This window comes from Corvus kubaryi, unplaced genomic scaffold (genome assembly GCF_017639235.1).
Source record: "Corvus kubaryi isolate FWS band 111438036 unplaced genomic scaffold, C.kubaryi_AGA036_p1.0 137, whole genome shotgun sequence".
Taxonomy (NCBI): Eukaryota; Metazoa; Chordata; class Aves; order Passeriformes; family Corvidae; genus Corvus; species Corvus kubaryi.
Window position 1 is genome coordinate 1,048,996 of NW_024580671.1, and position 25,968 is coordinate 1,074,963.

The window sequence follows — 25,968 nt, forward strand, 5'->3', positions numbered from 1 at the left end:
GTCTGTATGGGGACTGAAATTCTTGTATGTCAGTACAGTACTGATTTAAACCTGAAATGCATGCCAGTTCTATAAAATATCTCTTACTACAATTTTACTCTCATTAGCTTTCAAGAGGTCATGGTATATAGTGTACGTGGTGGAGCAAGAGTGACTTTGAACAGAAACTCATTTCTAGATTGACTACTATTTGGACTGGCTTAAAATGTGGTTTCCTGGGTGGGATGTCTACTGTAGTTGTGTATATGTTAGGGCACCTCATCTTGGCCCTGAAGGAGGGGTGAAAATGGTAATACAAGAGGACTCATTTTTTTTCTTCTGTATTGGCCTTAACAGGAAGAGGAAAATGCTGCATCATGGAGTAGTCTGGAGAGAATAATGGAAACAAATGCCTTAATGCTAAATCAGTGGGTAAATGCAGGGGTCTGTAGCAAGTACAATCAGCCAAAAAATATGAAATAACATATTTGGAGGCTTTCTTAGAATAACAGCAAATTTTCCAATGTGCTTTGAAGTAAGCAAGCAAATGTAATATTCATGGAAGGATAACTTGTGTATGGCTGAGTATTGGAAAGAGATTCCAAAGGTTTGATAAGTTCGATTTTTACTCCTAGTTGTTCTAGCTTCTGCAGAGCTTTAAAACAATCCAGATCATAAATTTATAAATTATAAATCATAAATTAAAGTAGAATATCTTAATGTCTGTACTACTTTTCTGATGCAAATACTTGGTTTTAAAGCGCTCCTGTTTTTTTCCACCTGCACCGTCTCCCCCAGCAGTGCATCTCTTCTGATGTTACAGATTTCAAGCCCTCACTGAAGTACCTTAATTTTGTTGGATGAGCCTGGCCAGCATGGAGGGTCCAGCTCCAACTTATCTCCAGAGTGATTAGGCCTGCTTATTCAGGGCCATATCATGAGAAATTCTGGGCCAGAATAAAGAGCCTTAGAGCTGTTTCTGCCATCTTCTCCCCTGAACTGTATACAGAAATACCTAACCACCTTCCTCAAGAGTTTGCAGCATCCATCAAGGAGGTGTGACTTAGTGTCTAAAACAGAAGCCTTCTACAGGTACTACTTGTCCATTTTGCTCCAAGATGAGGGTTTGCTTAGAAAATGATGGGATGGGCTTAGACAACTGAAAAAAGACAGCGTTTAGAAGGTAGTCACTGGATGGTGACTCTTTACTTCTGTTATGGGCACCTAATGTAGAGTTTTCTACAAAAGCTATACAATTATTAGTTTGAAAAGGGTTCCTTGACTTGCCCCAAACGGAAGACAGTGGGACTTAAAGCTTGGAAAAAAAACTAACAGGAGTATTTCTGGGAATTCCAGAATAGCTTTTGATGGAAGTGTACATTCTGGAGCACTGGAACATCATCTCACATTCTCGTGTAATGACAAGTGTCAATCCAAACCCAAAGCAGCAGCTGCTCACTAAAATGGAAATCTGCATTCTGGATCCCTTTAAGCCCTTGCACAGGTAGTAGCATCTAACTATTCTGAACATCTTCATCTGCTTTCCTAGGCTGCCTCTCTTGCAGGGCATGAAGCTGAAGTATGCTGCAAGACTGTAAGTATGATCATACAGTAAACTTTTCTATGGCTTCCTCCTTAGCAAAGGCACGGTCTTGGATTCACTCTATGGCAACTGCTCAGGCACCAAGTGAATACTGGCTTTTCCTGTTTCAAAGCTTTCAGTCTCTTGTAGAGAATCAGGGTGTACAGTTCAAATGCTTTGTGTGAAAAGCCTCCCAAAGCTTTTGATTTAAGCTACAATGAAAACCACAAAGCCACTCTACAAATAAACCCTAGGAGATATGTTTGTTATCTTTGACAATTCCAGTTTTACAAATATAGGATTTAACTTGACATTCTCGGTTTTCCACAAGTTATTTGCTCTGATGGCTCTTGGGTACAAAACCTGTTCAGCTATGACCTAAGGTAGTGGCAAGATCTCCTGAAGGTAAGCCTGTATTTGGCAGATGTTTGTGGGGAAATACTTAGCTTATTTTGAATATGGTGCTGGCAGCTAGTGCATAGTGGTTTGTGCTATGCATTTTAGGACAGAATCTGCAAAATGAACAATTTACAAAATTCAGATCCTTGTCATAGGATCTGTCAAAGGATATATGAGTCAGGCACAGAATGCATGAAATAGGAAATTCTCTGAACCAATACTTTGGTAGAAATGGGGATTTGGTTTTGGACAACACTGCTTTAGAGATGGGAAGATCTGTCTTTAATCACTTGCCATGTATTGGTCATTAATATTCTGATCAGTGCAACAGTTTAATTCATTGAGGACCATCATCTAAAAAGCACTTGAATAAACAAGTGTTTTTAAATAAAAAGAAAATTCTGGAAAAGGTACCTTTGGTCATGTTTTAATTTCTGCAAAAGATGAGTCATTCTTAGCTTCTTTCCTTTTGCCAAATCAACTAGGCTCTGTTCTAATAAATCTAGCAGTATATAGACATGATTTACAACTTGGTATCTTCTTCCTGTCTTCCCCCTTCCAGTCTGCCAAGGAGGATTTTAGGGAATCAGTGAAGCACAGATGGGATAAGAGATGCAGTTGTGGATTTATCTCCTTTATCGTACTTCTATCTTGCCTTTTGATCTTCTCTTCTGCTTTCTTCTTCAAGATCTCACCCACTATCAGTAAATTTTGGGAGTGCTTTTTATATGGTAGCATCTTTCAGTGCTGTAGCCCAGAGCAACTCATAGGAGAGCTCTTTCAACAAGATGTATGGAAAGAACTAGCTTTGGGAAAAGGAAGAATTAAAGAGAGAAGGACAGCTTTTTTCCCAATTAGAAAAACAACAGTATGAGTTTTGTTAAAAATTTTTAAGCCCAAAAGAATTTGAAGCCCAAATAACACCAGAATGGCTTGGCTGGTTACTTAGCACATGAAGAGTCTAGAAAGCCCTTCATGTCTTAGCAGAACATAGCTAAGTTGATGCCATTATAAGAAATCAGTTTTCTGATTTTCCCAGCCGGGCACAAGTGACAGCACATGAAACACTGCCTGAACACAAGGAAACACACAGAGTTTATGGAGTCTTCATCCTTGGAGACACTTGGAACTTAGCTAGACACAGCCCTGAGCAACCTGCTGTAGGCAATGCTGCTTTTAGCAGGGGTTTGGACTAGATAACCTGCAGAAGCCCCTGTCAACCTCAGTAATTCTCTGATTCTGAAATTCTTGAGCAGGAGGTGTACTTCTATAGGGTTTCTCATTATCCTCATGGATATTATTTCTATACATAGATGGAATTCAACAAAGAAACCAGTCACTGGAATGATCAAATCTGAGGCAAAGCAAGAAAGCCACTGACTATTTTCCTTCTCTTATCTTAAACTGGCCTGACCAAAAGGCTTGCTGATATTTGCCTGCTGTAATGCTTACTGTGATAGCAGAGCTTGAATCACTTCTGCTCTAGTAAACCTTTTTGAACAATGACTGGCTATCTGTAGTTCATAGAAAAGCCCACAGATTTTAACATGATCTCCAAAAGCTGCAGACCTGTGGAAATCAGCTGCTTGTCAAGAAGGGGGTTTCTCATTCTGTTATTTGACTCTTTCAGGTGTATAAAAAAAAAAAAAAATTGTAGCTGTTTCTAAGAAAAATGAAACTCTGGTTTATTTGAAGATTTGTGTTGTTTCATTGCCCTGCTCTCTACTTAGGACTCTCTTAAAAAAACCTGTTTTTTTCCTGGTTTTAAGTGTTTAAGATCAGCTTCTAAAAAAAAAGAAGGTTCTCTTGCAGGCATATCAAGTTAATGAATTCAATATTATTCTAATGGATCATAAGAACAAAGAGCACTGAAACGTATGTTTTCAGCCATGGAAGACTATCATTTACACGGGATTGAGAAGCTGACTTTTCTTCTTATTTTAGTTCACGGACTGGTGGTGTTACAGGCTTCTATTTAATTGAGCAAAGTATTGGTGAAATTAAATGAAATGCCATATCAGTTCTTAAGTTGCATACAAATGCTCCCTTCTTCTGCCTTGAGTTGCAGAAATACTTTGCTACACTTAAAGAACTTAGTGTAGTATCAGGGGTGGATTCTCTTTTTATTGGTTCTCACATAATTCCCTATAAAACTTTAAATGCTAATGTAGGAAGACTGACATTACAAAACTGCCATTTTGATCTTAAAAATGTTGCAGTGGAAAAAGTTTCAAAGAGTCCACATATAGGCTGCATAGTAAAACTACTGGCTGGCTGATCAAATGTTATAGTAATGAGATGATTCAAACTGAAATTTGACATTCTAACTGTTGGAAAAATAGCTGAGTTTCAGCAAAATGGAAACGTGGTCTTTCTTTTTGTTAGAAATAACACATTGTTTTTGAAACTAAAACACATTTCACACAAGTATGTTTAGAGGATACGGTAAGTGCCTACAACACTAAGTTCCAATATGCTGTGTAATGGCTCTACCTTAATGGTGCAGAAATTTTCTGAATTTTCATCTGTAGAGTCAATATATTGAAGCATGTTTCATTTCAGAAGTATTAATGATTCAATAAAAGATAATTCTACAGCAGGAGGTTAAAAGTATTCTGAACTGCTGCTTTTTAAAGAGCTTGGGCTAGCAGGGGTGCCCAGCCAATTCTGTAGGTATGTCAGTATTTGAATACATTTATTATAGCTTTAAATCTCACTGACTTCAATCTTTTTCAAAAGGGCCATAAACAGTCCAAGTCTGAATATCAACTAAATGATCAAGTGTCAGCTTGCTACCAATCAACACAATCAGCATTTTATATGTTTGACTTGAAGAAGTGCTACAGGTTTTTTGATCACTGGATGAGGAGTGCGAGCTGATAAAATACCACTTGAGAACACTATTTCACATTGGTTTTCTTCATTACTGTCCCCAAAGGCAATCAGCACAACCAATAGACCCCTCAGTGTCTGTTTTCCAAAGTCACTGCTTCATCTCTGACAACCATTGTCAGACACTTAAATGCTGGGACACACTCATGTGTGCTATCATAAACCCAATTTGAAACATTGCACTTGGAATCAATCCAAGTCCAGCAGTTAAGCCATAGATGGCTGTTTCCAAACTGACTACATTTGGGATGTTGCCAAATACAACAGAAGTGCTCCTGTGGCTTTCTTGCCTTGTTTTAGTCCTGTAAGGCTTGATGATTGTGCTGTAACTCAGAAATCAGGCCTTAGAGGAAACTTCATGGAAAAATTTATTTAAGTACTAAGCATCCCAATAAATATATACTATAAATAAATAAATATATAAAGCTCAAGAGGTTTGCTTTTGTGTTATGAAATGAAAGGATTAGCCATTTCGAAGAACGAAAATCGTTATTTTTCTGTTCATGCCTATTGCTGTTGATACTCTGCCATCTCCAATCTTTTGAACAAGCTTTGACACCTGTCAAGGAGGATCTCCTGGTGTTGGGGATCTCTTTTGCTATCCCAGCAGAGACCATAGACAACTTCAACTTATAAGTATCTATACAGTCAGCCTCATCAGCTTTCAAGCAAAACTGCAGCTTTTCTAAGCAAACTGCTCTGCCACATTGCAGGGATGCGATTGGGTTGCAGCCGAGCCTTTTACACAAGTGGGGTTTGTAGTATGTGATGCTGGCCCAGGTTACAACTCCTCTCTTCCTGCAGTGTTCCCTCCGTTGTGCCATTTCAACAGCTTCTGTGACAGTGTGGTCAGCCACACTGGAACCACTTCTGGGTAGATTGCTGCTGCAGGCTGGTGTTGGGAGCTGTTCTCTGCACAGCAAAAGCTCCAGCACAGAAGTGCTCCCTCTGTGACTCCTGCTGCCCCAGTCTAGAGCTGGAGGAATGAACCACCACAGTACTGTAGATGAAGCAAGTAGGAGTTGAAAGGTGAGAGTGGAATGAAATATATGAGCAACGAGAAGGTTGCTGAAAACTTTGGGGGAAGAAAACTAGGGTAACAGGATAGGAGTAAGAGGAGCAAAAGGCATGGATGTAAAAGTTGAAAAGCTTGTGTTTTAAAGCAGATTTATTCAGGCTGAGGCACTAACGTCAGGAGCACTACAAACTATGCCCTCTATCAGTTCATACTTATGCTATGTACTTATTTCAGTCACCTTTACTTCTTGTTTCAGTTGGGAGAAGAACCTACTATGATCTGTGCTGGGAATCTGAATACCGAAATTTCATAACTACTATGGATCATTCTAGGATTTCACTTAAGGGATGAAAGGTTTGAGGGAGCGTAACAAAACTAGAACACCAGCTGTTCTAGGTAAACTGATGTAAGAAACTTAATCTAATGATTTTTATTTAAAATACAAAATTAAACATGGATAACATAATTAAGTGGTGTGTCACAGTAAAATGTGCCTATCTGCAAGTGTTCTATATTTTTGGTGAAGACATAAAGTTTCACAATCATATTAAATACTAAGGCAGGAAAATGTCCTTGCAGCAGGAGTGATCTTGAAGGCAGCTCTTGTAGCAAGCATGTAGAACCCTTTTCTGGCAACAGCTGGGAAGTTCAAATAACAGTGTCTGTTTTATGGATGCAAGAACAAGCTGCTTACACTAACAACAGGCTATGTTCCTCAAAACAAAAACCTAGTTAAAGATGAATTCTCTTAAACTAGAGTAAAAGTAGCTAGCAAACAATTTCTAAGTAAGAATTAGGGAAAAAAATGTACAGAGTGCACAGAGTAAGTCAGTGCTATTATCTCCAACAGGCTTCCTTCTGATCATTTTAGCCTGAATTTAGTATTTTGTCTCCATCAGAAAGATTGTGTGGTGTGAAAGCACTTTTTAGGCTGCAGCCTCACCGCATATTGATGGAAAACTGCCTGGGTCAGTTCTGAACAGGCAGAAGCCACCAGACCACGCTCCCTGGGTAATTCATGCTACTGCACCTGCAAAAGCTGTGTCACCCAGGTATTCCTTTTAACTTTGAATGGGAATTGCAGGGATTTGCTGCATATCTCATCTGCTATGTGGCCCTGTTGACTCTCCCTGCAGCTGGGACCAGTCTCCATGGTACCTGTATTGCTAATTGCCAATGTAAAACACCCTGTGGAATTGCAATTGGATTGTGATGGAGATTCTGCATATAGTGTGTCTGTATGCTGCAGCCTTGCAATTAGTAATGTGCAAGATGACAAAATCAGGTAATGTTCTGTGATACAACAGAATGCTACTGGGAGCCTGAGGGGGTTCTTCGTAAACGTTCTAATGAGAAAATTTGGGGCATTCTTCCTGGCTGCATTTTGTGATACTAAGCAGATCCCTCCTTCTGCTTCACTCCACTCTATGGTACATGGCTTATTCAGTCATTCAGAAGTTGTCCTTCTCTGAAACAAAACCTGTCATTATGCTCAGATCAGCATAAAATTTCATAATATTAGAGTCCCTGCAAGAAGGCGTTGACACAAGCTGACACACATCCAGCTATGTATGTATGCAGCCTTCCTGCAAGAGAGGAAAGGGAGTTTAAAAAAAGAATGTGTGGAATGGGGAAGGTATTGGCAGTTTAGACTTTCTACCCCCAAAATGACCCACTATATGTGCGTAGGTGGAATAGGGCCTATTGATTAGATTTTAACCATTTTATAAGCATAATTCGACAAGATGTAACAACACCACTCATTTTGGAATCAGACAAGTGTCTCATCTATGGTGGCAGCTTTTGTACTTGATACAGGCACACAAGCAGAACAATGTATTTAATAATAAAACGAGAGAGTCTGAAACTACTACCACTCCATTTTTATCTGTGCATCAGCCACACAAGTAATATTTGAGAGAAAATCTATATGGTAGCAGCAGGAAGCATCTGTGGTAGTCTGTCATGTTGTGGGTTTTCCAACTGTCATGCTGGAAAATTCTTCCTGCCCAAGCAGCCAGCACTGCAACAGAAAAAAAGAAGCAAAAAAAAATGAGTACAGATGAAGGCTTTCCTTGTCCAGACACAAGTCCCTGCCCTGCTCTGGTAAAGCAGTGATGAACGCAGATGTAATTTGTAATATTGTCTCTCTCTCATGTCTTCTCTGCAACTATCCTGAACTGAAGCAGCTGTCACTGCTGCCTAGAAACACCTTGCCTGACTCCTGTCCTGCTGGACGGGTAGCTAACTTAAGAGAATCCAGTTCTCCTAGTTCATTTAAACATACTAACAAAAATCTAGGTAAAATAAACTGGTGGCTCAGTCCTTAAATAGATGCCACAAAGCAGCAGCAGAGGAGTGAGCAGTGACACATCTAAATCAGCGTCCAAGTTATATCTGGGCCAGTCATGAGATACAGAGTCAAGGATCCTTTTAGAGGATGCATGGATGGTGTGGAGCTGGGAGACTTACATTATGACATTGACAAACAAACGCATAGAGCACAGCTCTGCGCTATGCACCTGGAGTCTGGTGGGTCAGACCTTGCCCTTCAGAAAGCACTTAGCAGAAAAAATTGACATCATGGATCACATGTGATATGTGCACCAGACTGTGCAGCTGTTCTTCAACTTTCTGGACACCATGTTTCCCCTCCTTTGCCACCATAAAAAGACCTGTTAAACTGGAAGGCATAGTGGAGGACCCAGAAGATACTTGGCCCACTGATTTCCTGTTGTGATTTTTTACAGTTACATACTCTCTTCCTCCTCTTGTAGCTGCAGTTGTTCAAGAACCATTAGGTTCCTTATTTTTCAATAATTGTGGCATATAGTTTTTCCTCACTTGTCTTTGTAATTACAATTGTTATAATTTGTCTTATTTTGTACCTGACATTTGTAGACATTGGTTTCGAGCACTTGCTTTGCCTTTACTACTATTGGAAGACTGCTGTTGAAAACGTACCCTCTAAAGAAACTAGTTTTATGGAGCATTATAGAAAAATCAGAAACAGGATTAATGTCTAACTCATAATTCTCATTTCAGTGCTCCAAGAAATTACTAGTGTGCTCCCAGGGAATACTTACCCCAAAAATTATGTATAAATAAAATCCAGAGTTATAAGAGTTGTTTTTTTCTTTAAAAGGCTGCTTGCTAAAATTACATATAAATGTGCATAACATAATTTCACTTGGCCAATTACATTTTTTTCCTGAAAATTTAAGTGAGCTCTGATATCAAGAGCTCATTTTTCTAGTTAGATTTCTTATTTTAGATTCCTTGTTCCTGTTTATTTTATCCCCTGGATCATTCTCCTTTAGATGAAATGTTGCCTTGTAGTACATACCTAAACAGCTACTTTACCAAACTAGGCATCTCCATACAATTCACCAGTTTTCATTGACTCACCCCTCACCCTTGCAGTTAACATCCACATTGTAGCAGATGAATGATGCTGTTATAAGATGTACTAAATGAAGAGGCTCTAAATCATTCTATATAGCATGTGCTGAAGGATTAATAAATTTGTACTAACCTTTGCTACAGTGTACTAAATTCTTCCAAACTTGTTCTAGCTCTCATGAACCCGGTAAGACACAGGGCTAGTTCTTGATTTTTAAGCACACATTACCAAACAATTTGCTAAAGTAATTTGATTCCAATACATTGAATTTTGCAACATGACAGAATTTCAGGTACTGTATGGCATGCTACATACAAAAACCATGCTACACATCTGCTTAGAAAAAAACTGCTTTACTTATTTTTAGAAAAGTTGGATGCAAGTGCATTAAAATAAAAGTATATTTACCAACATACCCGTGTTACTGACAACACGCGAACCTTACTGGTATTGATCATCCATTAAAACATTAGGGGAAAAAAAAGGAAGACGTTCTTTAATTTGGAATTGCCTGTGGGTATTCATCCACATAGTGATGCTACTGATACCAAACACCATAATAGGATTATCCCAGAAAATTTCATAGTAAAACCCATTCAATTATCTGAAAACAATCCGCGACTGCAAACTTTCTGAGATTCAAATAATGCACATACATTATAGAGGGCAAGAGTTATAGTCTGACATTTAAGGCAATACTAAGACAGACTTACATGCAGCTCAGCACATGCTGCATATTACTCTGTTAGTGTTTTTATTGTGCTGTTTGGGTACTAAGGGAGGAACACTAGGGATTTAATCCCCACAGTCATTATAAAGATATGTATCTGTTACACAAAAGCATCTAATTAAAAGGAACAAACAAAAAAGACCTTTGGATAACACACCCACTTTTATACAAATTCTAATGACTTTAAATTCTTTGGCAGAGTAATTGTCACTCTCTGCTTCTAATCCAGATGGTTATTTGTTTTAAAGTGCCGGTTCTGATTTATGCAGTTTTCTTTCACACGTATTTCCCTTCAGGCATCAGTAATAAGAGATAAGTTCTCTTATTTATCCTTCAGTACAGATACAATCCCTACACTGAATAAGGAAAAATCTCAAACATCTACCAGCTTCAATAGCCTACTCATCATTATTGTGGCCCTCCTCTGGACCTGCTCCAACAGGTCCATGTCCTTCTTATGTTGGGTGTCCTAGAGCTGGACACAGCACTCCAGGAGGGGTCTCATGAGAGCAGAGCAGAGGCGGAGAGTCACCCTGCTTGATCCAGTGGTCATGTTACTTTTGATGCAGCCCAGGATACATTTGGCTTTCTGGGCTGGGAGTGCACATTGCTGGGTGATGTCCAGCTTTCATCCATGGGTATTCCCAGTACCTTCTCCACTGCTTTCAATCCATTCATCCCTCAGTCTATTTGGATATTGGGCATTGCCTCAAGCCAGGTGCAGGACCTTGTACTTGGCATTATTGAAATTCATGATGTTTGTACAGGCCAACTCCTCAAGCCTGTCAACGTTCTCTGTATGGCATCCCTTCCCCAGTATCAACTGAATCACTCAGCTTGGTGTCACCCACAAACTTCCTGAAGGTCCATCAATCCCACTGTCTATGTCATTAATAAAGATGTTAAATACTATAGGCCTCAAAACAGACCCGTGGGGGAGATACCACTCAGCACTGGTAGCTCTTTGGTTGCAGTCATACAATTCCTTGCCATCTAATAGTCCATCCATCAAATCCACATCAATTTAGAGGCAAAAGTATTGGGAGGAACAGTATTAAAGGTTTTACAGAAGTTAAATGATATCACTTACCTTTCCTTTGTCTCCTGATGCAGTCACTCCATCATAGGAGGGCACTAGATTAGTCGGGCATGATTTGCTCTTGCTGTAGCTGTGTTAGCTGTCTAATCATCTTCACACAATCACTTCTCAGATGCTTTGACATAACTTCCAGGGGGACCTGATCCATGATCTTGTCAGGTACAAAGGTGAGGCTGACTGGTCAGCAGCTCCCAGGGTCTGGGTGTGATAATCCCTTTCCTCCAGTGCCTGAGAGAGTTACAGGTAGTCAGCGTCACTCCAGTCACTGAACGGTAGTTACAGCCTGATTATTATGACTTTTCAAATATGATGGAGACATGGCTCAGCAATTACACCTGCCAATTCCCTCAGAAGCCCAAGATTTTTCTTAGACTAAAAGTAATATTATATGTATTCCAAATTGCCCTTGTATTTCAAATCGTTATGCACCTAGTTGATATTCTTTTCTTCTCCATTTTCTTGCTGCTGTTGGCAAACAGACTTTAATGGGATTTTGACAGGAAAATTTCAACAGAAGCAAAAAACCAATACTACTCCGCAAGTTATTTTATAGGTTTAATATTTATTTTATTTTCGTAACCATTTTGATGGAGGAGAAAAATTTGTAGGATCAGAGGTTGGAAAGATGCCGGGTGCATAAGGTACAATGGTTCTACAACAGCAAGAGAGCCTGCAATTAAATCTTTGTGCCCTTGGACTACATTCTCTTCCTGCATGTAGGCAGATGAATGCCCAACACCACGCTGGCAAATCAGATCTCACACTCCCCTCTAGTGACAGAGTACCACCTCCTGCCAACAGCCCAAGGGCCAGAGGCCTCTTGGCAGCCTGGACGGCTCTGCTGCTAACACAGCTGCTCCCAATAGGATCCCACATAATCACAGTTGGGGCTCTTAGTTTTATTTTAAAGTAGGATTAACACTAAGTTAAATGACTCATTTTAGACATAAAACAATTTTTGGTGGGCTAGTATATTACTAATATATTTGCTCCTCGTGCTCATGTATTGTTTTACATCAATTATTATGAAATCATATGTGATCAGTGTAACTAATGTGTGCATTGCAGCATACATGCTCTGAGTTTACCAAGTATGTCCATGTGTCCTTGAATTCTACACACCTTTTCCTTCAATGACCACGCAGTCAGCACAAGCCTGGAATTACCATCTTAAAGTGTTCTTCTTTAGACACAATTTTTGTTTGGACATATACTACCTAAACACAGTGTCTGAGGAAAAAAAACCTCCATAGCTGCTGAAGCAACAGCCTGCTGACACATGATGCTTGGAACATATTTTCTGAGGCACCATTTATCATTGTCATCACAGTGCACAGCAACTTATTACAGTAAATTGCTCCTGCATATCACAACCTTAAAAAGACAATGCCAACTCACAGTTTTATTATTAGGAGTTACAATAATCTTAAAATAATTTAAAAAATAAAATCTATACACACTAATGAGGGAACATAATCATCATAAAAATTATTACCTTCCAGCTTTATAACTACAGTCACTATAGCTAATCACATGTCTGCAGTAAAGGAATACTTTGCTTCCTAAGAGCATTTGGGAGTCCTCAAAGCACTCTCGGGAGGAGAAATGGCAAGGAACAAACTAACTTTGTAAGCCCTACAATTTGAGAAACACTCGTCTATCAGTTTGTAGAAAGAGAGATGCCACCCCCCTTCTATCTAAAATCACAGCCCTTCCTTTGCTTTATGCCTATCACCTGGAAATTTATAATCCAGGAATGTTGTGGGCAGCTAGAGATTCCAGTCTATTGCTAGCATCCCAAAATTAGTAAAATATACTGAGCTGCTGGAAGAATAGCAGCTCTAAAGAAGGCAAGAAAAGGATTCTGTAGGACTGAGAATTGTCTTTCAGCTCAGTTTCTAAAAAAAATAACATGTTTCTGACCACTGGGTTTTAAGGAGCTTCCAGAACAGATCCAAACCTGAAAAGACAAGGTACAAGAAATACCAAAATACCGCAGCACACTTTCTCTCATTCAGGAGATGAGAAAACACAGAATAAATTAAGATCACACAAAGTTTGGTACTAACCCAGAGGGATAGAATCTAAATGTAGTCTCCCTGAGGAAAGAAATCATTCTCAGCTGATAAAACCTGGGTTAGAAAGAGGATAGTTGGAAAAAAGGTTGAGAAAGGCTGGAAGACTTTAATAGTGGTGAAGAGGTCAGTTTAAGTTTAACTAGTTAACTTACTGTTCCTGCAGTGGGGTGGAGTGCAGAACATTTAAGTCTTATCATTACCAACTTTCTTTAATGCTACATTTTACTTTGTGATCTAAACCACGGGGAATAAAATGAAAGGATGGGAGGGTGCAGAAGGGGAAAAAAACCCCAAAACAAAACTCCACCAGCAAACCAGACCAAAACCAAATAATGGCAAAAAACTGTAGCTTTTGCTGGGTCCAAGTCAATGTGTCTTGTCCCACAAAGGGTTTCATTTTGTGAAGTCAAAATGGCAAATTATCAGCCTACATAACCTCAATGCAAGGAGTGCTAATAGATTTTCATGGAAACTGCCTTATATACTTGTGATAATCCTGCTTTTTTCACCACTTGCAAAATTATTATTTCAAATGTGCATTTCCTGGTTAAACACAATTTATTTGGAACTGTCCTGTAAGTGACAATTCTTATACGTTGGCCTAATTACTGACCTGATTCTGTAGATGTAAAAGTTTAATGTCAGAACAACCAGTAAAAGGCAGACTGGATTTAAAAAAGAAAAAAGGGTAATTGCAGTATGAATTACTTCTTCAGGAACACTTGCATATCGAATGACAGCTTTGCCATCACAGCCCTTCTTTTTGCTAATTGCTGTCAACTGTGGTTTTACTAGCATAGCTATGGGAGCAGCGAGGTTGGTTCCCTCGCCTAGCTTTCCATGAAGCTGCATAAACACTCACAGCACTACTAACACTAACGTTGCAGCGCTGGGGTTTTTGGAATGTTTTTTAAGGTAGGTGTAGGTTTTTAGAGCATTAAAGTTCTGTTTAAAGACTACTCTGTATAACACAAACGTGTGTGCCAACTTAGGAATCTAGAAAGTCTTACCAAAATAAGAAACAACTGAAGAAAAAAAAAAAAGACAAGAGGCCAAGCTACCTAAAGGGGCTTAATACAAAACCAGTCTGACATTTTAAACGCAGCTGTCCTGTATGAATTTGTAAGCCACAAAATCGAGGTATCATGGGCCAGACCTCCCGCTAGTCGAGCGTTCCACCTACGTCTGCGGCGCTCCGCAGGCTCCAACACCCGCACCTCGCGCTGAGAACAGAGCCCTCCACAGCCACTAAGCCGCCGTGTCCCGATTACCGGAGAAACTCGGAGGGTTTAATTTCCCCGTCTTGGCCGGGGCAACCGCCCCGCTCTGGCCCCGCCGAGCCGGAGCATGCGGGGGCGCTGCGGCTTTCAGGGCGATCCGCGCACCGGCCCCGCGCTGCGGCCCCGCCCCGCCCCGCGCAGCGCGGCCGCGCATGGGCGGATGGGGAGCCGCGTCTTGGCGCGGCGGATGAATCCGGCGCTCGGCCGCCCGCGCCTGGAGCGCGGGGCTCTGACGGGCCGCTCCTCCCCGCTCCGCCCATGGCCTCCCCGCTGGTAAGGGCTCGGCCCCGGCAGCCAGGGCGGCGGGCGGGAGAGCCGCGGCCGGCGGGTATCGCCCCGGCGCCGAGGGCTCCCCGGCCGCCGCCCCCCGCTGGTGGAAGCGCTCCGAACGTCGGGACCGGCGGCTCCCGCCGCGCGCGGGGCGTTAGCGGCGCCTGAGGGGCGGGGGAGGGTGAGCGGGGCCGCCCCCGCCCGCAGCCTGACGGTGCGCACCCTCTCTCCAGGAGGACCCCGTCCTGATCCGGTCCTTCCGCGGCCACACGGCGGCGGTGACGGGCGTCGCCTTCAACGCGGACACGGCGGGGCTGGGTGAGTGCGGGGCCGGGCGCCGTTTGCTTTCCGGGCGGGGCGGTCCGCTCCCTCCTCCCTCTTTTCCTCCCTGGAGCCGCCGGGCGGTTCCGGGCGCAGGTCCGGGTGCGGAGGCGGGGCGGGCTCCCGCGCCTTCGGGCGGACTGAGGAGTCTCTGCCCCTTCCTTAAGCGACAACTTTTTGAGCAAACCACAAGGCGGGAGGAGGGGTTTGTCCCGCGGAGAGAGAGGAGGAGGAGGAAGTAAGTGAGGGGAGCGCCGAGGCCGGAGGGGTGGGGGGTCGCTCCGTGCCTCCCCTGCCACCCCGCTCCCCCGCGGTCCCCCTGGAATCTACCGGGCCCGCCACGGAGGGCTGGCTGCAAACTCTGCCGGCGGCCCGAGCCCGAGGCTGGGAGTGCCTGCAGCTCCCTCCGCCCCGGGGGCGCGGGGAGAGCCGGCAGGAGTTCACGGAGCCCCTCTCTGCTAGGAGCTGCTTTTAACTACCCACGATGAGGATCCGTCTGGCGAGAAGATGGACGTGGGTCCGCAAAAGCTGCGTGTTCCTCGGCTTTTTGATGATCGCTTACTTTGTGGTCGAGCTGTCGGTTTCATCCTTCGGTGCCTCCCTCGCCGGCGAGAGCATCACTAAAGGGAAATGGGAGAGGCGCTTTTCTGACGGAGCAGAAAAAGCTGTCGATTTGGCTCGTCCAGTTTATGACAAACCCCCGCCTGATCCTTATGCCCCAGGAGAATGGGGTAAACCCTCTCGCCCACAGCTGAGTCCTGAGGAAAAGAAACAGGAAGAAGAGCTGATTGAGAAGTATGCAATAAATATTTATTTAAGTGATAGAATTTCTCTCCACCGGCACATTGAAGATAATCGACTGAGTGGTTGTAAAACTAAATCTTACAACTACAGAAGACTGCCCACGACATCTGTTATAATTGCTTTCTACAATGAAGCCTGGTCAACACTGCTAAGGACGATACATAGTGTTCTTGAAACATCACCTTCAGTGCTTCTGAAAGAAATTATACTGGTGGATGACCTGAGTGATAAAGTGTATTTGAAGGCTGAACTCGAAAAATACATAAGCAGTCTGAAAAGAGTTCGTTTGATAAGAACCAACAAACGAGAAGGATTAGTTCGTGCACGCTTGATTGGTGCTACTTTTGCTACCGGTGATGTTCTCACATTCCTAGATTGTCACTGTGAGTGTGTTTCTGGCTGGCTGGAACCACTGCTCGAGAGGATTGCTGAGAATGAGACTGTTATTGTTTGTCCCGTCATTGACACCATTGACTGGAAAACATTTGAATACTACATGCAAACGGCAGAGCCCATGATTGGAGGGTTTGACTGGCGGCTGACATTTCAGTGGCACTCAGTGCCTAAACACGAACGTCTCAGGCGCAAATCTGAAACCGACCCAATTAGATCCCCAACTATGGCTGGTGGCTTGTTTGCTGTCAGCAAGAAGTATTTTGAGTACCTGGGAACCTATGATACAGGAATGGATGTTTGGGGAGGGGAGAACTTAGAATTATCATTTAGGGTTTGGCAGTGTGGGGGCATGTTGGAAATTCATCCGTGCTCCCACGTGGGCCATGTGTTTCCAAAGCGTGCGCCCTATGCTAGACCAAATTTCCTTCAGAACACCGCACGTGCTGCTGAGGTGTGGATGGATGAGTTCAAAGATCACTTTTACAACAGAAATCCTTCAGCAAGGAAAGAAAACTATGGAGATATTTCTGAAAGAAAGATACTTAGAGAGCGTTTGAAATGCAAGAGTTTTCAGTGGTATTTAAAAAATGTATTTGCTGAGTTACATGTACCAGAAGATCGTCCTGGCTGGCACGGTGCTATCCGCAGCACAGGAATACCTTCAGAGTGCCTCGACTATGTCTTGCAAGAACATAATCCTACCGGGTCTCACCTTTCTCTCTTTGGCTGTCATGGTCAGGGAGGCAACCAATTTTTTGAATATACATCAAATCAGGAGATTAGATTTAACTCTGTAACTGAGCTATGTGCTGAAGTCCCTGAGCGGGAAGACTTCATAGGTATGAGGAGCTGCCCAAAAGATGGATCTCCTATCCCAGAAATTATTATCTGGCACTTCAAAGAAGATGGGACTATTTATCATCCTCATTCGGGGAAGTGCCTTACTGCTTATCGTACGACTGAGGGGCATGCTGATGTGCAAATGAGAACTTGCAATGCTGGAGATAAAAATCAGATTTGGAAATTTGAGAAATAATCACTGCTGGTAGTATGAATCGAATGGACTGTGTGTGATCTTCAAGCTTTTTACATGTGTGAGCAGATAGCAATGTTTGATTGAATACCTTGGAATGTTTTCAGATGTGTCTGTAGTGGTGTAGAAACTGTCTACTGTGATGAACTGTATGGAAAGCAAAAGTAAATAGTGGGGTTTGGTTTCTAAAACATGGATTAGAACATCTAATGCCTTTTATTTTTGTAAAATTTTGATCCATTATTACTTTGTTCTGTCTTGATTATGATAAAACAATGGCTTCTGAGTGGATTGAGGAGGGATTTTTTCATCTTAAAATTATGCAATAATCCTGCAAGATAATGTTACATGTAAACAAAGAATTTTTACTTACAGAAGTTAAAGCTAAGGTTCTTGCAGTGGTATTAGCTGACCCATGTCCCAGATACATTATAAAATATGTATCTAAAACCCTAAGTAATGCTACAGTAGCATGTGATTGAATGGACATTGGTGTGGGAAGCCGAATCTAAGCCTTGTAATAGTCTGCATTTTTCTGGGAATGTACATGCTGTTAAGGGTACTATATTATATAGAAGAACAGGAAGTTTATTTAATTAGAAGGACTTTGGCACTGCTTTGCAGTGTTGTACTATTGTAAAAATCTTACCCCATGGGGGGTTAGTCAGGAGCTCTCATGCATTTAGAGGAGAGTGTGGTGGCAGTGGAACCAAGGACATGCTGGTGATACCACAAGTGGAAGAAATAGGGATGGCTACAAGTAAGAATTCTGTTTAAAGGTAATTGAGAAGGAAAGGAACCACAAAATTGCAGTTACTGCTGTTTCTTAGCTGTATATTTAATGTATACATTGTCTCTGTGTAAGCTTTTCCATGTTCAGCCCCACATCCTAGGGACACAAAAGTTATGTAATCTAGAGCATGTTTGGGTTGTTTGTTTCTTGTGGGTTTTCTTCATGTGGTCTGTCATCAGGGTAGAGGAAAATAACACAGAGGAACATTTGGGCTGTTTTATTTTGCTTTTTGTGTTTTGGCAACAGCTGGCATGGGTCAGCCCTAGGTAGAGTTTTGAAATAATACAGCATAAGCTGCCTCTTTCTAGTCAAAACAGTACCACGGGAGACCTTGGGTAAGGCTGGGAAGCTGAAGCTCCTGACATGAGGGGAGTTGAAAAGGCAAAGGACAGCTTGGAGGAAACCAAGATTTGTTGGTAAGGTGGTTCACAGAATTACTTATTTAGACTGTTTTTTCTGTTATGCTGAGGTTTGAAGAATACTGATTCTTGAATCATGTCACTAATCTGTTTTGATTGTGATTATAGATGGTAGATGTGATAGATATATTGTGTACTTGAAAAAAAATCTTGTGTTAGTGTTTGTATTTTAGCTTCATATGATTTAAGTTGAACACTTTTTCTTAATGTTTTGGGCATTCCAGCTTTTTTGATTACTTTCACTGAAGTGATAAATGTTCTTCAGTAGCCACAGCGTAGTAAGTCTTGACATAGGCCTGGTAGGTACAAACTTAAGCTAGTGAGCAATAGGAATCTGGATACTTGAGGAATGTAGTAGATGTACATTTGCTACAGGTGTTAGTAGGTAGAAGGGTTAAAAAGGGACACGTGAGACCTGATGTAGTGGAAGTTTTGCCAAAAATAAAGTAAGAGTAAGTTAGAACATATTCTTAAGTCTTAGTGGCTTGAAAGTTTTGAGAGGTTTGGGTGGAAGCAGGCTAAGATAGAAGATGAACAGAAGAAGAAAATTTGGAGCTTGGAATGCAGCATTGAATCACGCGAAAAATGCTTGCCACTGTGTGGCATGGGTTCTTTTAAGTCTTTAATTTATTTTTAGGTAGTTACTTGCAATATGATTTTTCCCCCTTTTTTATCTTCTATTTTTCCCCTAAGTTGTTCTTTTTTTTGTTGTTTTTGGTTTTTTGTTTGCTTGAAAAAAAAAGAAAGGGAACTTTTTACTATGTAAGGAAAACATTCATGAAAAATTCCATTCCACTTTGCAGCAGGAATTCTTTTGTGGACCGTCAAGTTATGAACCATTTATCAAATTTTAAAGGGCAACCAGTCATTATGTACTGGGGCAATAAATTATATAAACTATGTGCTTTTGTGAAAAGCTTGCTGTAGGCTGTTACATTCAATGGAAATGACAGGAAAAAGGCCTAGGTTCTCCTATATGGCAGATCATAAATAGTATGTGCAATGCATGTTTCTAAAGATGAAAGTAATTAAATGGTGTGAATATAGACTATGCAACTTTTATACAGTTAATTTTTTAGCACTTGGCAAAAACTGCTTTTCATATAAAGAAATACCTTCAAGTTAAACCTGACATTAAAGTGTTCCTTATCTATGTAAGCAATAATTATAAGTGAATCTGCCTCTTAGTTTGAAAAGTTATTCTCTCTGTATGTATCTGAACCCTTCCTTCTCCCCATGACCTCCCTTTCTATTTTTGGAATTATTTATAAACAAACTGGGAAGAACAAAAAAAACCAAATAACCTGTCCCTAAAAAAAAATTTAAAAATATTCCCAATGGGAATAAAAAACATCTGAATAAAAGGAAGAGGGACTAGAGAAAGAGAGAGAAAGAAAGAAGGAAAAAACAAACAAACAACACCTTGCCATTTCAATACTCCTATCCAATTATTTTTCGGTATGTACAGATTTCTGAAAAATATGAAACTGAATGGTTTTCTATTCTGTTAGACTTTGAAGATTTGATGAACACTTGTATATATTTTAAACTACTGATTCTAAGTGACTTAAAAGAAATTGAATGTAAACTTAACACTGAATAAATGTGGAGGGTTTTGAGATTTCTTTTGAAAAAATAAAAACCAGAAAATTAAATGTTGGCTAGTGTACTGACTCTTCTCAGTTCTTTTCCTCTTGTGTACATGCATACAGAATGCAACAAAAACTGCCATGAACTTGAACTTATGGGAGTTATTAAAAGTTCTTCATATTTTATCCATTGTGCTTAGAATTCCAGATTGGCTTTCTTGACAGAGGTTCAATTAATAATAATTTTTCTCCAAGTAGGAAATCTTGCAATTCATTGCAAAATGTGTTTGTATTGTAACATTGCACCTTATCATTGAGAGCTGCAGGGTTCCTGTGAAGTGTTTTTGGTGGGTTTGTTTTGGGGGTTTGTTGACAGTGGTGGGGTTTGAATATTCACACACCCATCATGTGCACTGTATTCCATCTGCCCTGTAATTCTTGCACTGAGTGATTAATTATATTGGGGATGCTTCAGTATTTTGAGAGATGTACATCACACTGTTAAAGCCTGTCTCTGTCTCTTCTGAACTTTGCACAACTTTCTTAGTCACCACTTTGTTATTGTGGGAAATGAGAGTGAAATGGTAATTCCGTATTATAGCGACTTGTGTTCATGTATTTGTGTGTGTATATATAAAACTGTGTACCATAAATAATCAAAATTCATAAATGGAACTTTGTTTCATTGCAAATACCATGAAATCTTTTTCATGGCATATGTGAAGCTCAGGTATCTGTTTACACACCACTTTGCTGTAGATCTCTCAACTTGGCCTTTGCATAAAGGCAAGTCTTTATTCTTTGGTGTTCAGTCCTGTAATGACTCATCAGCAGAGAAGCAAATTACCCAGTGATGTACCTGCTATATGTTGGTGTGTATAGAAGCATTGATGTTTAAAAAAAAAAAGCACTCAGGTTATAAACTGGAGTAAGTTGTGTGTTGGAGTCAGCTCAGTGTGAAATTTCAGCTTTCTACATTTTTAGTTACATTTTTCAGTTGATCAAATGTTTTCATAGCAAGGACAAATTGTCTTTTCACCTCTAAATATGGTTCTGGTTATGTCATGTATTCTCTGAGGAGCAACAGGCGTGTTTGTGCTATGGCACATCCTTTTTTGTTTCTGATCCAATACTTCAGCGTTGGAGATCTGTTGTGAACTATTTACTGGTGATCTGGTAATTGAAAGTCCAACTGTAGTGTGCTGGTATACTTAGTAAGTGCTGTCAGAATGCATCATCTGTGTCTGGTCTGCATTCCTGTAGAATCTCATGTGTAGTCCATCCTGGAAGGTTCTTGCTTCCCTCTTTTTGAATGGAGAGACCTTGAGGGGATAAAAATGCATAAAGGATTAAGAAGTAATCCTTAAAGTACTGTGCTAGAGTAAACCGAAGAAGCAGCATTGTTATAAAGTAGGCAAAAGCCCTTAGAATGGAATAAAAAGAAATAGTGAAGTTTACTTGATAATAGTACATTGTCATGAACAAAGCTGTTTTTAAGATTAGTATTTCTGGCAACACAGTTACCCTATGGCTTCTTGTATTTTCTGCTTGTGGTTTGCTAAGGTAAAGCAGTTACTATTACAGTGAAATGCTTGGGTGCTAGCTTAATGCACCAAAATTGTTTTCAGCTTGCTTGAAGAGGGAATAGCTTGGCTTAACTGAGCCTCATTAATGGTAAAGGATAAGGGCCATAGCTCAATATAGATGCAAAATTTAGGCTTAGAGTTTCTTTTTGTTTGCCTCTCCTGTGCTGTTCAAACATAGTTACGTCAGCCTGTGTGCCTTAGGAAAATATTTCTACAACAGGTCTGTCGGTTACTCACCCTTTCCTGTGCAAATTTTGAACTTCTTCCCTCCATCACCCCTAGGGTGGTGTTGGCTGGGCTGGAACTGCAGCATTGGAGATGGAAATAGGCTTTGTGTGTCGAGGTAGTGGGCTGATGGCTTCAAGAGAGAAACGTACTTAAGAATGGAGAGAGGATGCTGTGGAGCATAGGCAGCAGGGAGTCCAAAGGGAAAACAAGGAAGATGGTCATGGATGTCCCACAGAAAGGAGAACTTCAGGTCACTGCTTGTGTCTCATTTACCTTGGGATAGCCTATCTATGAGAGAGCAAGCTACAAGAAACCAGGCTTTGAATGTATTGTGCTGTCATCTTTCAAAGAATGTTTCCCTCAGTTTTTAGAACTGAAAGCAAAGGCAGCTTGGTAATGCACAGCCTTCTTGCAGTTCTTAAGATACCACAGGTAGTTCGTCAATGATTTTTTTAGAAACCATAAATCTTGTCTGTTTCACATTTCCAGCCTGATGCCTTCAAATTATATTTTAGCTTATGTTTCACTTTTTCCTTTTAGTTTTATTCCACTGTAGGTCACATTTTTCAGAATCAAAGGGAAAAAAGAATTCTTTCAAGTACAATTAGAAAGAGCCTGCTGTAAACCCGGGTTTTGAAAAGTTGAAGTGGAGGGAAAATATCCTGTATTTCTTTGTCAAATATAGACCTATTAAGGTGGGCATAGAAATAGTCTGGTCTCACATCTTTTAGCAGAAGCTAGTCTTTTGGGAATAAAAATAATATCTTTGTATTAAATTAATTAAGGGAATTTAATAGTTAATATTTAGTATTCTAATATGCTAATATTTTGTTTGAGGCTTGCCTTGACATGTGATAAATAAGGAGACTCAATTTCTTTGTGCTATGTTGGGGCTTGAAAGAGACTGGGAAGAGAAAAGCCATTCTCTTCATGTACTCTTCCAGCTTCCAGGAGGCCCCTGTTCTTCCTCTCCCTTCTTTTCTCTACTAGGGTTAGGAATTTGACAACTGAGAGATGGGAGTGTGAATACCTTGTTTTATTTATGTCTGCATACTAGCATTTAGCAGAGATGAAGATGATAGGGCACGTAGGAATATCACATGTACCAGTTTAATTCAACTGCTTATTGTCTTTGCTTCTTATAGGTTCCTGAAAATGATCAAGCTCTGTTAAAAGAGCCTTTTTGAGTGTAGATAGTGTAGTTCATCTGTAAAGTGACTGCAAAAAACTCAGCCTCCAACATGCTCTTTCTATTTTCAGACTGACAACTTTATGTTCTCTTTTGTACTAGACAAATGTTAGTATTATAAAGTCAGTATACTTAAATAGGATTACAGAATTATCGTATGTCGATATCTTCACTCAAATGTAGATATCTGAAGTGTTAGAAATCATGTCTTGAGTTTAAGTTGGCTTGTTTTTTCAGAGTTAAACACTTGATGCTTGAAACAAATTCCATCTCAGAGATCAAAATGAGATTACTGAAGAATTTGTCTATTGTTCTTAGGATTTGGTAAAACTGAATCTGGATTCATACTTAACTGATGTGCGTAGTGTTTGGCTTTGAAATTTTTGCTCTATGTCTTCAGTTGGCTTAGTATGTAGGAGAGCTACCTGTTAAGAATTATCCTTTACTCCTCCCAGTCTTGTGACATCCTTCCAAAAGCCTGGTGTTGGCATTACTTGCTACCAGGCTTCTGCTCAGGCCAAGTATCCATTAAAATCTAATAACTCCTCCCTCCCCGTAATGTTCATTAAGTTCTCTGTGAATCCAAATCAGTAGTCATTAGCTCTGACTTTCATAAGAACAGTGAGCAGACTCCTAATATCTTTTACTTCTTGCCAGCTACCTGCTCTGTGGATAGGTTTCTTATGTTGTGGAAGCTGAAGAATCAGCGCAGAGCTTACAGATTTGCGGGCCACGCAGAAGCGGTGACCAGCGTAGAGTTCTCACCCGATGGGCAGGTGCTGGCTTCAGCTTCTCAAGATCACACGGTCAGGCTATGGATTCCTTGCATGTGAGTATAACTGGGCAGTGCTGGCTACGTGTTTTGTAATTGTGCAATGTGAATATTGGAGGCTTTACTCAAATTTCTTTTTCCTTCCCACATGCCTGGGCTTTGACAAAACAGAGACTGGGGAGCACAAGCAACACAGTTCTTTACTGTATTACTTTGTTCTTTTCTGAATATTCTGTAGTTTCAAAAGAAAAACAGAACAATTCAGAGGTCACAATTTCATGTGTGTACAACTATGCTTCGTAATATTTCTCTGGCTTATATTTTAGTAAGTACTGCATGGCTGCACTTCATTTGGGGGAGACAAGTGATGGTGCAAACAAAAAATAGTTTTTTGGGAAAAAAAATTTAATCGACTTGCCTTATTAGACTGTTCTTGAGTAGTAGTGATTATAAGTTATTCAAAGTGATCTTAGACTGATGTTACTTGAACTTTCAAGCATTTTGTAGATTACTATATTAAAAAAATAAGTTCTCTTTCAAATACTGGTGCTAATGGGCCTAAAGCTGCTACTTAACTGCACTGTTCTCTAAAACTGGTCATGTTAAACACAACTGGAGAAGTGTTATTCTAATAATATTTAAGTAAGTAAAAAAAGTAATGGTGGCATTACGATTTGGCCTCTACTATGCTCCTTTTTTGTTTGGGTAAGATTCTAAATATTCTAACATTGAGTTTTATGGATTTAAACTCTTTACGTCTAATGTAATTGTGATTTATGACTTGATATTTGGAATGTTGTTTCATTTTCTTTACCCCCCTTAGTCACGGAGAATCATCAGTACTGAAAGGTCATACAGCATCTGTTCGGAGTGTGAGCTTTTCCCATGATGGCTACTCTATAGTTTCAGCATCCAATGACAAGTCAATAAAAATATGGAGTGTTTGCTATCAGCGCCTTTTGTTTACCCTATTCCAACACACTCGCTGGGTTCGCTGTGCCAAGTAAGTGTTTTTATTCTCTTGGTAAAGTAGAATTCCTAACAAAGGGAATTTTATATCTCAGGGTAGAACTAAGAGAAGAAAAGTCTGTGAATAACAAATTATGATCTCTCAGTAATAATTAAATTTTATTAAATGAATCTTACGCACACAAGTTTTGTATTTATCTCCTAGCTGAAGTATGAAAGCTTGCTTTGTGGTAATATATGTACATATTAAATCAGTTGCTGTGTGTTCATTCTATTACATTAAAGGACAAATGGGTTCTTCTGTGTTTATTTTCAGTCAGTATCCTGTCTTTCCTCAGTTTTGTTTGGTTATTTCTTTGTATTAACTTATTTCCCAGCGTTTTCCCAGAGGTATCATGCATTGTAGGGGTTTTCTGAACTGTTCTTGGAATAGTAGTGGCATAAAAGAATGGTCATGAATCCAGATGAGTTAAGCTTACGCAATTGGAAAAGGTGAAATAAGTGGCCTTTGGACTGCAAGTTAGGATTCATGCTCTTTAAAGACAGGACAGCTCTTCAAAGACAAGAAAAGATTGTTTGCCGTTTTTGTTTTTTTTTTTTAAATTTTTCCTTTCCTCCATATTAATGGAAAATCTGCAGCTAAGAGAGGCCTGATATAAACCTCTTGAGAAAGAAATTTCACACTGGTGAAGTGCAGAGCCCTAAAAAGTTTCAAAGTATCTAATTGTTGAAAAGAAAAAGCTCTAGGAAATCACATGTGAAAGTTCTTGAACAGTTTTCTAATGTTGTTGTGCAGTTGCTCAAGAAGTGAAATAATAATGCTCAAGGAAGCTATAGACAAGTCATTTTTCTTGTTTAAAAACCTAGTCTGCTAGTCTAGGAATAATTGCGAATGCTTTGCCCACTATTTGTAAGTCTAGAGAGAACTCAGAGAACATAAATATAGGTTAAGATTGAACACAAGATTCTACTGTGTCCTGTCTTTTTACCTAGAGTTTTCTGTAATATCTGTCATCCTTAGGTTGCTGATACCTTCCCCCCCAACTCCCTCTCTTTCTCTTGCTTGATTTTTAATTCTAGTGTATTGTGAAATGAGGCAGAGTGGAATAGGGGGAGAAGCTTTTCTTTTCAATTTTATT

The 25,968-nt window shown here is 40.3% G+C and overlaps 2 protein-coding genes across 6 annotated transcripts in view; both read left to right on the forward strand.

Moving 5' to 3' along the window:
- Nucleotides 1–14,611: 14,611 nt before the first annotated feature.
- Nucleotides 14,612–25,968, forward strand: part of POC1B (POC1 centriolar protein B) — a 49,412-nt gene continuing 38,055 nt past the window's right edge. For 2 of the 5 annotated variants that reach the window (XR_006014359.1, XM_042017591.1), the window contains exons 1-4: nucleotides 14,634–14,733; nucleotides 14,964–15,048; nucleotides 23,746–23,917; nucleotides 24,684–24,863. Coding sequence is in view for 4 of the 5 variants with exons in the window: in XM_042017591.1 (XP_041873525.1) it covers nucleotides 14,719–14,733; nucleotides 14,964–15,048; nucleotides 23,746–23,917; nucleotides 24,684–24,863 (452 nt within the window). In the remaining variant the exon portion in view is untranslated. Of the gene's footprint in view, nucleotides 14,734–14,963; nucleotides 15,049–15,113; nucleotides 15,290–23,745; nucleotides 23,918–24,683; nucleotides 24,864–25,968 lie in introns of those variants that run through there. The other 3 variants (XM_042017595.1, XM_042017593.1, XM_042017594.1) reach the window with 3 other exon arrangements.
- Nucleotides 15,516–20,156, forward strand: GALNT4 (polypeptide N-acetylgalactosaminyltransferase 4). Its single transcript, XM_042017590.1, has one exon. The coding sequence runs from the start codon at nucleotides 15,536–15,538 to the stop codon at nucleotides 17,285–17,287; it is 1,752 nt and encodes a 583-aa protein (XP_041873524.1). The 5' UTR covers nucleotides 15,516–15,535; the 3' UTR covers nucleotides 17,288–20,156.